At 55.1% G+C, this 13,039-nt stretch overlaps 2 protein-coding genes across 4 annotated transcripts; both read right to left on the bottom strand.

Annotated features, from left to right (window-relative positions):
• Positions 1 to 2,591: 2,591 nt before the first annotated feature.
• Positions 2,592 to 6,494, bottom strand: Tnni2 (troponin I2, fast skeletal type). Its single transcript, XM_055614653.1, has 9 exons — positions 6,488 to 6,494; positions 5,980 to 6,071; positions 4,438 to 4,517; positions 4,300 to 4,354; positions 3,782 to 3,823; positions 3,563 to 3,691; positions 3,333 to 3,422; positions 2,903 to 3,079; positions 2,592 to 2,770 (listed from the first exon to the last, which is right to left on the bottom strand). Exons 1-9 carry the CDS (start codon positions 6,492 to 6,494, stop codon positions 2,675 to 2,677), a joined length of 768 nt encoding a protein of 255 aa, XP_055470628.1. The 3' UTR covers positions 2,592 to 2,674.
• Positions 6,495 to 6,526: 32 nt separating this feature from the next.
• Syt8 (synaptotagmin 8) lies at positions 6,527 to 12,209 on the bottom strand. 3 transcript variants are annotated; one of them, XM_055614693.1, is made up of 9 exons: positions 11,838 to 12,209; positions 8,748 to 8,945; positions 8,477 to 8,646; positions 7,933 to 8,031; positions 7,651 to 7,809; positions 7,410 to 7,577; positions 7,167 to 7,272; positions 6,950 to 7,083; positions 6,527 to 6,863 (listed from the first exon to the last, which is right to left on the bottom strand). In XM_055614693.1, exons 2-9 carry the CDS (start codon positions 8,839 to 8,841, stop codon positions 6,627 to 6,629), a joined length of 1,167 nt encoding a protein of 388 aa, XP_055470668.1. In that variant the 5' UTR covers positions 8,842 to 8,945; positions 11,838 to 12,209; the 3' UTR covers positions 6,527 to 6,626. The 3 variants fall into 3 exon arrangements, with proteins under 3 accessions (XP_055470668.1, XP_055470669.1, XP_055470670.1); XM_055614694.1 differs by having other exon boundaries at positions 8,748 to 8,928; XM_055614695.1 differs by lacking the exon at positions 11,838 to 12,209 and adding an exon at positions 11,138 to 11,161 and having other exon boundaries at positions 8,748 to 8,928.
• Between the last annotated feature and the right edge of the window lie 830 nt (positions 12,210 to 13,039).

Raw genomic sequence — 13,039 nt, 5'->3', positions numbered from 1 at the left:
GCCCAAAGATACCACTTTTAGTCATTGCTTGGAGAATTCCTCCAGATCCCCAGACCCCACAGTCCACAGCCAGCTCCTTACCCACTCTCCGTCGAACTCTGGTGAGTGACCCAGATCCCTCGGCCACTAAAGTCCTGGTCCCCCACTTCTTCCTCCCAGGAGATGGTGCTGGCTCCCATACCCCACATCCCATCCTCCTTATGGGGACTCTCTACCTAGTGAGGTCTTTGCAGAATACAAAGCTGTCGAGGACAGCCATGCACTGCTCCACTTCGCCTTGCTGCTCTGTGGATGTATGACCTGTCAGCTGAGGCAGCCAGGCTCACCTCAGGGGGTTGCAGCAGCATCAAGCACAGGGGTAGGGCTCTGCAAAAGGCCCTTGGGTCAGTCGGTTTGGTTTCATTTGCAGAGGTCTCTCGTATTTCATTCTTTCACTGGAAAATGTAGTAAGTGCTCATAAATCTGCCATTCTACCCAAGAATTATATCTCCCAAGCTCATATCTGTGAAAAGCTCTACTCCCACACACCCACTGCTCTGTGCCCACTGCCCACCACCCCCACCCCAGAGACCATAATCTGGAATTTTGTATTTGGTATTCCCTTGTTAAAAAAAAAAAATCATTTCTTTCCTGCAGTTGACTGATTGTCAACTTGACAAGGTCTAGGATCACCTAGGAGACACACCTATGAGCATGTGGTGGTTTAAATGAGAAAGAGATGCCTTGAACATTTTGTCTCCACGTCCCGTTGGTTAGCTCTGCTCCATGCTTGTGATTGAGATGTGAGCTGTCTCCCTGCTCTGGCCACCATACCTACTGCTTGCTACCATGTTTTCCCACCGTCACGGACTCTGACCCTCTGGAACCGAAAGCTGAAATAAACTTTCTCCTATAAGTTGTTTTTGGTCACGTTGTTTTATCACAGCATCGGAAAAGTAACTAACACTTTGGCACATCTGAGAGAGTTTCTAGTGGAATCACTGAGGGGGGAAGATCTCCACTAACCTTAGGTAGCATTACCCTACACACTGAGCCAGAGAGACTGAAAAGGAGAAACTGAGCTGAACTCCAGCTTTTATTACTCTTTTATTACTCTCTGTTTCCTGGCTACCATGTGACCAGCCAAATTTCTGCCACCATCCCATCCCTTCCCACCATGATGGACTGTACCCCAAACTGTGAGTGTAAACAAACCCTTCCTTACTTCCTCCCCTCCTTCTTTCTTTCCTTTCTTCCTTAAGTTGCTTCATCAAGTATTTTGTCACAATAAGAGAAGTAGCTAATGCACCTGCCGTGCGTGTCCCGACGGCATTGACCCTCACCTGCCCAGAGCAGGGCCCACAGTAGCCCTGCCTCTCATCTCCACAGACCTCACAGGCCTGGTGTGCTGTATGCAGTCACATTGTTCCTGGTAAGCACAAGCCCAGGGAAGACTCGGGTTCACTGTTTACCTCCAGAGCATCATGCTCAAGCCAACCTGTCTCTGGACGTGACGGTCCATACACCTGTTCATCTCTGCCCTGTACAAACCTGAGTTTGAAACTCTTGTGTCCCTGGCACACAGGTTCCTATGGTACCCATTTTCCTCAGACACCATTATGCACAGCTTCTCACTGAAGTGTCTTGTACCCTTGGCCCCTAAGCACATGCCTAGTCACACTGTTCTTCATCTGAGCCCAGCTGGCTCTGACTTGCCATGCCCAGTCCCATGGTGAGGCAGAACTGTCCCCAGAGGTCTGGCCTGCTGCTCTAGTGGTCAGTCTGGACATTGGGGGGAACGTCCAGGGCTGAGGCTTTGCCTAGGATAGGCTTTGGGAGCTGGTGAAAAGAGCATAATGGATCTAAGATGTCATGCCAAAATGACCTGTTGGGGATATTGTGCTAGCTAAGCCAGGGCCTGGTACTTAACAAGACAAGTTCCCTTCTGGACCAAGGTAGGTTCATGCTGAGCCTACATAGCTCTACCCAGGAACAGAGACCCAGGTCTTATCAGCTGAGTACAAGCCTCTAGAGGAAACGGGGAGCTACTGCCTCAGAATAGCCATGTTCACCTCTGTGGTATGGCCTGGAGCCTGTGGCCTAACTATGAAGTCAAGTGCTGAATCACCCCAGGCTCTTTGTTCCTCAGGGTGAGTATATTCTTGATCTTGTGAGGTAGCGATGAAGATCCAAGAAAACTGTGCTGGCTCAGCTCTGCCCTCATCACTCATTGTCCAGAGAGGGGTAGGTACTAGGTAGCGTGTTTAGGGGAAGGGAGGGTTTGATGTAGGCTGAGTCTGGTGGCTTCTGACTTCTGGCCTCAGATGGAGCCCTGAGGAGGGGCAGTGCTGGAGGAATGGAGACTGAACCTGCCCTGAGGTGTGCCTGCCATAGCCCTTCTGAGTAGATGACTGTATCAACGGACAAAGAAGCTGATCCCAGAAACTTCTGCTCAGGTGTATTGGAGTCCCATGGTCTCATGTTAGACCACACCCACCAGTTACAGGGTACAGCCCAGGGTCCTACATGATGCCACACCAATGATCACTGCTTATGGGCTCCAGAGAGGGCAGAGACAGAGCTAGACCACACCGGTGGAAGGGATGCGAATCCTTTATTGGAGAGAGGCCAAGTACTCCCAGCCTGGTTGTCGGGTGCTCCCCCAGAGGTGGGGTGGGATTGGGGCAGTGGGCAGTTAGGACTCAGACTCGAACATCTTCTTCCGGCCCTCCATGCCAGACTTCTCCTCAATGTTCTTCCTCCAGTCACCCACGTCGCGCAGATCCCGCTCCTGAGGGTAGGACCAGAGAGAGGCCTCAGACCTACCCCAGTCTTCCCCAGACTACTCTGAATCAGTTGACTCTCTATGAATGGGACTGTGAGTGGGCTCTACTGTTTGGCCCTCCCCTGGGCCCCAACCTACCTTCTCAGTGTCTTCCTTCTTGACCTGCTTCAGGTTGGCTCTCAGGTCCATGCACACCTTGTGCTTGGAGCCCAGCAGTGCCTTCAGCATGGCATCAGCTGACATGCGCACCCTCCGCAGTGGGGGCCTCTTGAACTTGCCCCTCAGGTCAAATAGCTTCTGGTTCATATCTTCCAGCTGGGAGGAAGGAGCAGGAGGTTTAGGGACCTAGCAGCCCTCATATCCCTGACCTGGCCCTGTATCTTTGGCCTTACTTTCACATCACCCATAGCATCCCATATCAGCTGGCCTCACCCCCATATCACTTGGCTTCATCCCATGTCATCTGGCTCCACCTTCATATTGTCCCACCGCTATTTGTGACTCTTGAAGCCCCTGACTCCACCCCCATGCCATATATCACACCTCTCCACTGGCTCCTCCCTCTCACCTCCTTGCTGCTCTTCTGCACCTTCACCTCCATGTCATATTTCTCCTCCTCGGCCACATCGATCTTCGAATGCAGTTGTTTGCACAGTTCCTGGGTGGGCAAGCAGTGGGTAGGTGGCCACCCTGGCACCTGAAGACCACTGTCCCCTCCCAGTCCTGATCCACCAGGCTTGATCTACTGAAGAATAGGGGTAACAGGGCTTTGGGTGGTAAGTGGCAGGAAGGGACTACCTGCACTTCAGACATGGAGCCTGGGATATGCAGAGGTGGGCAGTGCTCTGACAGGTAGTTTTGCTTCTCAGATTCTCGGCGGCTTTCCTCTTTCTCCAGCTCTGTGGCCGCAATCTGGAGCATCACACTCTGAGAAACAGAATGGTGGGAGTGAGGGTCTGCAGCGAACTCCCACCCGCAGCTATGGAGCCCCAGCCCTCTGCAGCACCCCACCCCTACCTTCAGGTGCTGTCTCCGGGCCGTGATGGCCCTGTTGCGCTTCTGCAGAATAGGAGAGAGGAGTCAGAGTCAGGCCACTTCCAGAGTTCTGTCCTCCTTGGAGCCATCTGACTTGAGGCTCCCAAGGAGGCCATAGGACCACTGCCTAGGACCCTTTTGTTTTTTCCCCTACTCTAGGGCCTGCTTCAGAGACACATGCCTGTGGTCCTGACCTTTGCTTAGGTGGTACATAGGGATAGAGAGGATGATGGGATTGATTTGGGGATGAAGAGGGGGGCTCAAAAGCTGTGGTCAAGGGGAGCGCTGGGAGGTGAGTGGTGAACAGAAATCAGAAAAGAGAAGTGATTCCCTTGTTATTAGGCCCAAGTCACACTTCCCCCACCTCCTAAAATACCAGGCAGGCACTTCCTCTATCATGCTCTCTCTAGGGTAGCTCAGGGGTGGGGCACCTGAAGGCCTTGACAAGGGTGTTTCTGATCTAGCCTCAGGGAACCACTATAGTCTCAGAGGATACTCACCTCCTCACTGTCCCAGGAGGAAGAAGGAGGTGGGGGTGGGAGAGAAAAGAGAAGTTAGACTGGCTCATGGGGTAGAAACCTAGGGGTAGATGGGGCTGAAGGGGGGGGGTAGCCACAGAGATCAGGGAGATGTGATACGGGAGCCCTAGGAGGGGACCGCAGTAGGAGTCACACTGGGCGCCACTTACTCCCCCATCCTGAGATCCCGAGCTCTGGGCCTGTGGGGAGAGAGGTGAAGATGTCAGTGTCTGTCTTGCGTGAAGCCAAGCATGGAGACCTGTGCTCACTTCTGCTCCACCTCCAACTCAGACCTTCTCAGAGGGCAAGGATTTGGAGGACACCACACACCACCACCACCCCCAACCCTGAGGGTGAGAAGTAAGAGGAGAAAGTGTTCCCAAAATGTCCCAGGCGGGGACTGAGGAGCTGCAGCTGTCCCTGAGGGAGGGGTGAGGCTGGCCAGCACAGGTGCCAGAGTGAGCCTGTTATTTTTAACTCTTGCTCCTTTAGCTGGACATGTAAATACACTGAAGAAAGTGCTCTTCTGTGTGGCCTGGGGGCTCAGGTCCCCGCTTGCTTGACCTGAACATGCTCCTGCTTGTTTGTCCCCAGACTCAGAGCCTGTTTCTAGAAGCCTGTTGACGACCCCTGCCCCATCCTGGCAGCATTTGTTGCTTCTCCATCCTAGCTCTGTGGGAGACCCCAGAGAGAGCTGTTGCCAACAGACCCCAGACCCCCAAGCCCCTGCCCAGGGAAGTCCTCCTGTGAGCTAGCCTGAGTAGTGCCCTGTCCTCCAGCCTCAAGAAGATGGGCCAGGCCTCACCTAGGGTCTGTGCAGCAAGGCTGAGAGCGAGGTCAAGCCGGCAGCAGTGAGCTGGGCTGGTGGGTCAGGGGGAGGGGTATAAATGGCTTTCCCTGTGCCGGGCCCCTGCTCAGAAAGGGCATGGAGTCTCCTCAGACCAATGGGGGCACAGAGAGGAGGAGAGCCTCCCCACCTGCCCAGCCGCCTGGCCAGCCATCCCAGGCGCTGGCCTGTCCAAGAAGTCTTGGGGTGGAGGGGTTGGTTTGCTCTATTTATGTCTCAGTGACGCGTTCAAGATGCCACCCTTGTTCCTGCAAAAGCCCTTGGGACAGCAAGGGTAACCTTGCTTGTGGGTCTCCAAGGTACCCGGCTCAAGCATCCACTGAAGTCTTCCTCCAAGGGAAACCTGACCTCACCACATGTGGGCTGAACTGGAGTCACTGTCAAATGGCGTGGCCTTGTAGCTCAGTGCCCACCGTGGCCACTCACTGTCTGCTGGGTGCTCGTTCCTTGCTTGGGCCCCTGGGCTGACGGTTCACCTCATCAGTCCTACTGCAAAATTGGATACCCCCATCCCCAACTAAAACCAAAACAGTCTCCTGGGTCCTGTGTGGTAGTCGGGGCTTGGAAGAGTGGTGTGGACCTCTTGGAGTGAACTTGCCCTTCTGCCCAGGAAGAGAAGCAAATGGGCCCCCGGACCAGCAGCTGGGCCTCTCCCAGCCTGCCGCACACCCTACCCAGGGGTGCCTCTGCTCAGGCAACTTGGAACATGTCCTTCAACCTCAGAGAGTGGTGCCACCGCCCTAGGAACCTCTCTCTGACCTCTGGGGGCTCAGGGCCCTTGGTTGCCTAGGCAGGCCCTGCATTGCCTGGCTTACTTGGGCCAGGCCCTCGCCCCTTTCCCGCTCCTGAACCCCACCCAAAGACACCCAGATCATGGCTTGGCCCCAACCCTGCTGCTCTGGGGCCCCTGGGGATCAGAGGAGGTTGGAGCTGTTAAAGCCCGCCAGATGTGCTGGGATTAAGAGGTATATCACAGGCCAGGGCTGCGCGCCCCCAAAGGCCCCAGTGCAGCTTCCAAAGGCATCTACTGCCCCCTGCTGATAGTGCAGAGAACACTCTGTGCCATCATCCCTCATGGTGTTAGGGTCTCTTCCCCACGCTGTAGCTACCCACAACTTCCCCCACCCCCGCCCCATTGCCCTCTTTGTCCCAACAGGATCAGCTCTAGCCTCCTGCTCCTCTGACAATCCCAGCTGGCAGAGGGGATAGTGCCAAACTTCCAGGAGAAGACCTAAGAATCAGGCCTTGGCTCAGGACTGGCAAATCTGTTCAGAGAACTCTATCCCACCCTTGAGAGGACTGTGGTGCCAGAGTGTAGCCCACCTTGCATCTCCTCAAAGGGTTCCGTCAGGACACATGAGCGAGAAAGAGAAAGGCATTTATTACAGAGATCTGAAGAGCCTGCCCACAGCCCCATTTGGGAAAACTGAGACCTGTTTTTTTTTTTTTTTTTTTTTTTTTTTTAGGAGTGAAGCCTAGGTAGGGGAAGACGACGAGGCTGCAGGGCCAGAGCACGGTCCACTTCCCTGGGGGACTGCAGGTGGTGCCACTGGGCGATGGGCCGCCGAGCATGGGCCAACATGTCTGCCCAGTGCTGTAGGGGTTGGCCTGAAGCCCGGGGACCCAGCAACACCTTGCCCACAGGCTCAGCCCAGAGCTGTAGGCCACGGGCCCAGACAGCCAGCACCAGGTCCACATTCTGTAGACACAGAGGGGAGGAAAAGGTTGTCAGTTTGGCCTGGCACAACATCCCAGGCCACTCTGCCCTTCCTCCCAGCTCCCCACCTGGAGCTGGCTAAAGGGAACCAGGAAGCTGAAGGCCTCATTGAAGTATGGGGTAGTTGTGCCCTTCTTAGAGGATGTTTTCTTCTTCTTCCACTTTCTCTGGTTTAACATGAGCTGTACCTTCACGTAGGTCTCTGCATGGGCAAGAGAGTTCAAGAAGGGTGTCCCACACATACACATGGAACCAGTTCTCTGTCCACCCCAGTATAGCTCTCACCTCCAAGCCCTGGATCCAGGCCCCGAGCCTCCAGCACAACCACAGTCAGGCGGCCTGAGCTGGGCACGTAGCGCAGTGAGAAGCACAGCTCCCCCATTGGCTCAGGCTATGGGCAAAAAGACAGGGCTGCAGTTGGAAGGGCCCTCCTTGCCCTTGGAGATTTGGGCTCAGCAGGTACAGCACTCAGACCTTGGCCTTCCCCATGGTACAGGCAGAACCTGGGGCCCTATCAGCCAGGCTCACCTCAGTGGTACCTGGAGGGCCCAGCTGGTACCAGCTCTCCAGGACATGCTGAGGGTCCACAGTGCTCAGCGGTAGTTGGAGCTCCCCCAGTGGCTCGTGTTCTGAAAACCGCTTGAAGTCCAACAGCTGTACCTTCAGAGTGGCCCTGGGCAGCTCTGCGGGTGGGACCTGCAGGCAGGTCTATGAGCTCGGTCCTGCTGCCCTGGCTCCGGCCCACTCTACCTACCTGGGCTTGACTTACTAGGAAGGAGCACGTCTCTTCAAACATGGGACAGAGCGTCCCACGGTGCACCTTTGTCTCATGTCTTCTCCCAGCCTGGGTGGAAACACTGATTCGGGCATAGGGGTCTGCTGTGCCTTCTGTCTTCAGGTTTTCAGCCTGCCTCAGGCCCACCTTAATCTAGGGGGCCAGTGGTTTGGCTCAACCTGGGGGTCCTCTTCCCATGCTCCCCTCTACCTGGCACTTCATCCGTCATACTCTCCATCAACCTTGGAGCCTCTGGATCTGATGGGTGGGCCTTACCTCCTGGCTTCCAAAGTTATATTCCAGGGAGAGCAACAGTCGCCCCCACTGTTGAGCTCCCCCAGAGCAGGGCTCTAGGCAGTCCACATCTGGCTGGACCTGGTGGAGGATCAGACAAGCACGGTTGTGACCAATCACCAACCAGAGGCCTGGGCTCTCATAATACAGGTCACACCACCTATATTCTTCCATAATTGTCTAATCCACTGGAGCACTCACAGTGACTAGTTTTCTAGGAGCAGGAGGAGGAGCCCACAAAAGGGTTCATAACCCTAGCACAGCTCCTTGAGACCAGCCAGATCTGCCATCAACATAGCATGTTTGGTATTACCACCACTACTATTGTGGCTTCCAATGACCCATGGGCCAGCATCCGCCTGCTCCTTGAGTGCCTCCTCCCCCATCTCCCTTGTTCATCTCCTTCCTTTGCCAAGAAGGCCTGTCAGGGCTGCCCTAAGCTCTCTAGCCCGGATCTTGCATTGCCCTCCCTGGAGTGGGCCAGTACAGGATTGGGCACAGGTTGGTCCAGGTTTCTGCTCCTCACCAGGTGAGTAGTGGTGCTGCTTTGAGCGCTGCCCAGGCCCACAGCTTCTTTGTCTTTGGGTTGCTTCCTGGGTCGGCGGCGGTGGCAACAGCAGCAGATGACACAGATCAGACAGGAGACCAGGAGGACTCCAGCAGCGAGAATAACTATAAAGACTACCCAGCGGGGCCCTGGGCCGGGGGCACAGGCTGCTGAAATGCCTCTCTAGACAATCTGGGTCCCTTCTAGGCTGGACCATGCCCACACCACTCCTGGAGTTCCAACCACTCACAGGGGATCCTGGCAATGAGGTCTGGGATGAGACTGGGTTCAGTTGTGGCATCAATTGGGGCCAAGGTGCTGCGGGGGTCTGGGGCATACCCCATCTTTCTGCCCCTATTGGCTTGGAATCCAGGCCACTTGAGGGGTGGTCCTCTCACCTTCACCTGGCATCAGCCAGTATCGAGTCCACCCTAGGTAAGAAGGTAGCCTAGGGTGGCCAGGGGCAAGAATGCTAGTCAGGAAGTCAGGCAGAGAGAGAGGCTCTGAGCCTTGGCCAAAGCATTGACATAGTTGCCACAAGCCTGCCCTGTTGCCACTTTCCCCATTCCCCAACCCCCAAGCAGGCCAGGTCTGGGTAGCCATATCTGCTTTTCCTGGCCCTTGATCACGCGGATCCTCCAACCCATATTGCAGGCAGAGCGTTGCCCTCTTCCCTCCCCTGGGACTCAGAGGCCTTTTCTTATTTTTAGGGGTGTCTCTTTTCCTGAGGAGGACCCATCATAGCCCTCCTGTACTCCAAAGACCCACCATATTCTACAAGGTAGTCTAGTTCACTGTAGCCTCAGGCCCAAGAGCAGCTTGGGCCATGAGTTCATGTAGGAGGGAGCTGGAGGTGCAGGGCACGGGGCCACCGGTAGGTGGGCATGCGCTCCAGCAAGCCAAGGCTGAAGGAGCTTTGCTGGCACGGGCACCAGGCCAGTAGCGCCTGAGGATGAGGGCGAGGTGGGGGCAGGCAGGGGCAGGGCATAGCTGGGAGAGCCTGAACATTCCTCCACGCTGAATCAATGCCCGCCCAGACTTGCCTACCTGCCTGCTTGGCCACCCTTGGCACGGGAGTGGGAAGGAAGAGGCCATGAAGCTGCCTTGGCCTCTGTACCCTACCTGCCCGGGGCCTGCGGAGGGTGCACACCTGGCAAGCTGGCCTCTTCCACCATGAGCAGGAAGGGTGAGGCTCTCAGCTGGGGGCTGGGAACCACAGTGACTTCCTGAACTCAGATCCCTCTCCCCAGCTTCCCTAGGTGGCAGCTGCTGTCCAGAATTCAGTTTCTAAAACATGGGTCTAATCCCACTGTGCTGCAAGAGCCTGCCACCCCTCCTGTCATATCTAAGGCCAGACTGTATACAAGTTACTAGACAAGCCTGCCCGTACAGGAGTGACCAACTGGGTTAGATCTTCTTGCTCCTGTACTCTCAGTCTGGAGTCCCCAACAGGATTCCAAGGGATACCTCCCTCTGTGCCTCACTGCCTGGCAGGCTGGAGCAAGATAGCCACAGCTCAGAGAGCTCAGTACCATCCACCCCAGTTATTGGGGATAGCTGTAGGTCAGGAGGGGACCAGGTTCTGCCTCCCAGATCTCCCTTTAGGGGTCCTGCACGCATGGACCCATGATATTTCCAAGGGTGGCCTGAGGCTGGTGCTCTGAAGTTGGTATGACACTGGGGCAGAGGTGCTGAGGGTTGTTTTGTTGTTGTTGTTGTGTTTTTTTGTTTTGTTTTGTTTTGTTTTGTTTTTCACAAGCCATCATGATTGTGAAAGGAAGGCTTTCACAATCCTTCCTGACAGGAACCTGACAGGACTATAGTGCTAGGCTGAATACCCTCCTCAACTTTTGAAAATCCTCAATTTTTAGTGCCATATTTTAACTCATCTCCAGGCTAGTCCATAACTTGGTTTCAAGACCCGTCTGTAATTTGGTAAAGTGGAGATTTGGTGAGTCTCCTGAAGATGGAGAGGGTAATCTGCAGTCCTCAATACCCTCCCTTCCTATCCTCTAACTTCACTCTTGCCTCGTTTTCTGAAGGGCTCTGCTAGGCAGGAGCTCACAGACGACAGTCAGAGCGCCCCCAGTGGTCCCTGGAGGAATAGGCTGGTAGGAGCTGGAGCTGGGGTGTCGTTCTTCAAGGGTACCTAACAAAAGAGGGGTGAGGCTAGGCTCAGACAAATCTGACTCCCAGAGTGGAACTCAAAAAATACATTTGCCATTTGAAAATGGTGGGGCTTGTATGAATGTTGGAATTCAAGTAACATTGCGCTCTCTCTCTCTTTCTCTCTCTCCACATGTAACTTCCTTTCTGTGTCTTTCCTGGTTCGGGTCCTCCACCCCTTACCCTGAGAACAAGTGGCAGAGGGCCCAGAGATCCCAGAAGCCGTGACTTCTCTCTACATGTAGCTCAGGAGGATAGTATGTTGCTGACCCATGTCCTCAGGGGACTTCTGGCTGTCTGTAAGCTGGCTCTGGAGGATTATGGGGCCTCAGGAACACCATCTCTTAGTACTAGGGAGATTTTTCAAGGCCTGGAGAGATCAAGGTCCCTTAGGACCCCCAGGACCTCATGGTGGTAAGGGTGCAGGTCGAAATGCAGCCACCAGGTGGAGCCATTCTTCCCACTGGTTCCCACCTCCTAGCAGCATCAAGAAGCTTGCTGCTTCATGGACCGTGTGAGCAGTCTGTGCGGGGCAAACAAAAAAGAGGCTCTACAATGCTCCAGCCCTACCCTAGGGACTTGGCTATCTTTATTTATATGACCCGGGGCAGCACCCACCCCTGAGCAGCAGGCAGATCTTCCTGCTGACTTTGGAAGTCTGCCTTCTATGACTGTGAAGGGAGATTCTCGCAAGGGGCCAGCGCTGTTTGACCCAGGAAAGTGGGATGGGAGTCCCTGCTACACCCCCAAGCGCCCTCCCAGTGCCTTTGTGCATCCAGCTTTGTAATCCCTTCCAGGCCCTGCGTCTGACTCACACCTGGGTCGGAGGCCTGTATCCACCACCCCAGCCCACAGCCTTACTCTACTCACCATCTAAGGCTCGCTTCAGCCCTGCTTTCTCCAGGTATCCCTTCCAGGTCCCTCAAAACTACCCAGTCTTGTACTGGATGCCACCCAGGGCCCCCTTTAAGACAGAATCCATGCAAACCAGTGCTGGGGGCGCTTCTCTAAATTCCCTGGCAGCCCAGGGTCAGATATTTGTTTCTAGGTTAGACCAACTCCCTTCACCCTCAGCCTAACAAGACCCAGTGGTGTTTCACAGGCAGCAGGTTTCTGTACTCCCTTTCCCCAGAGAAGCAAAATACCCCAAGCCCAGGAACAATCCCTTCCTCACCTGAGGCCTACTGGGACTTCAGGCTTCCTGGGACCGGTGGGCTCTGGCCTTCTCGTTCAGACGCTAGCCACTGCGAGGCTGGTTGGTCCACTCTCGGGCAGCACCTGGAGCCCACAGCAGAGCCAGCTCCTGTTGCTAGTGATCAGATGAATCTTGGGGGGAGGGAAGGGTGTGGAGGCAGAGCTTTGGGGAGCCCCACCTCATGGCCAGAACTTCTGGCCCTCAGGAGCCAGGAAACTCCCTTGAGAAAAATGGTCTCCCCTCTCTGAGGCCCTAGAGCAGGTGTCTGGACTCCAGGCTATTTCAAAGGGTTCCTCAAGGCTGGGAGTCACCTCAAGCCACACCAAACTTTGTTTAAAAAAAAAAAAAAAAAGAGGGGGGTGATAGGCCTGCTGGGCTGACCTCTGTGCAGGCTCACACACCCAGAAGGCCTGAGTCACAACTGCTTGGTTGAAGAGTGTGCCTCCTGGCAATGCAGGCCTAGGGAACCAAGCACAAAGAGGGTGGAACTCTGTAGAGGAGCTGCCCGGTGCTGTGCAGCATTGTCCTGGGTCCACAAGGGCCTGACTGACTTTGTTGCCACCTTCAGAGAACGTTCTGGAGGCCTTCCCGACCTACTCCCTTGAGGTTCTAGCTTCCCAGGGAGTAAGCCCTCATCCTGATGTCCGAGGTTAGATTTTTAGCAATAACCTAACCTCAGTGTCTGTTCCATGAGTTCGGGTCCAACCAGGGTTGTAGTGCGAGGCCCTCCCTGTGCTCTGACCAGTTGGTCTGGTCTGGTCAGTCCACAGCCCCTTATCTGTGGCTGGCAGTCAGACACTGGAATGGTTGGTTAATGGTTAACATGACATGTATCACTAGCCCCAAGTCTCTGGGCTGGTCAGACAGGACTTTTTGAGGAAACTTCTACTAGAGGATGTTCTAGGACTTTTGCCTATGGGATGTGTACATCCATGCCACTCACAAGCGGCACCGGACACGTGGGCACGGATGTGAGATGGGTCCATCCCCTGTATGACTCAGGTGATGTGGCAGGGGCTTAGAAAGATCAGCGGGGCCGGTGGCCTGCCTGCAGGGATACCAAGGCGCCCTAGTAGTAAGCACTTGTACTTTGGGACCCACCAGGCCCCTGTGCAGCAGAGCTTCAGGCCCCCCAAGTAGCTCCCACCACCCGGCTGTGTAGGGGCTTTGTGCCTCTCCAG

The sequence above is a fragment of the Psammomys obesus genome, unplaced genomic scaffold (genome assembly GCF_907164565.1).
Source record: "Psammomys obesus unplaced genomic scaffold, mPsaObe1.curated_primary_1811, whole genome shotgun sequence".
In the NCBI taxonomy this organism is placed as follows: domain Eukaryota; kingdom Metazoa; phylum Chordata; class Mammalia; order Rodentia; family Muridae; genus Psammomys; species Psammomys obesus.
The sequence above is the reverse complement of the archived record's forward strand: the minus strand, read 5'-3'. Positions and strand labels throughout refer to the sequence as shown.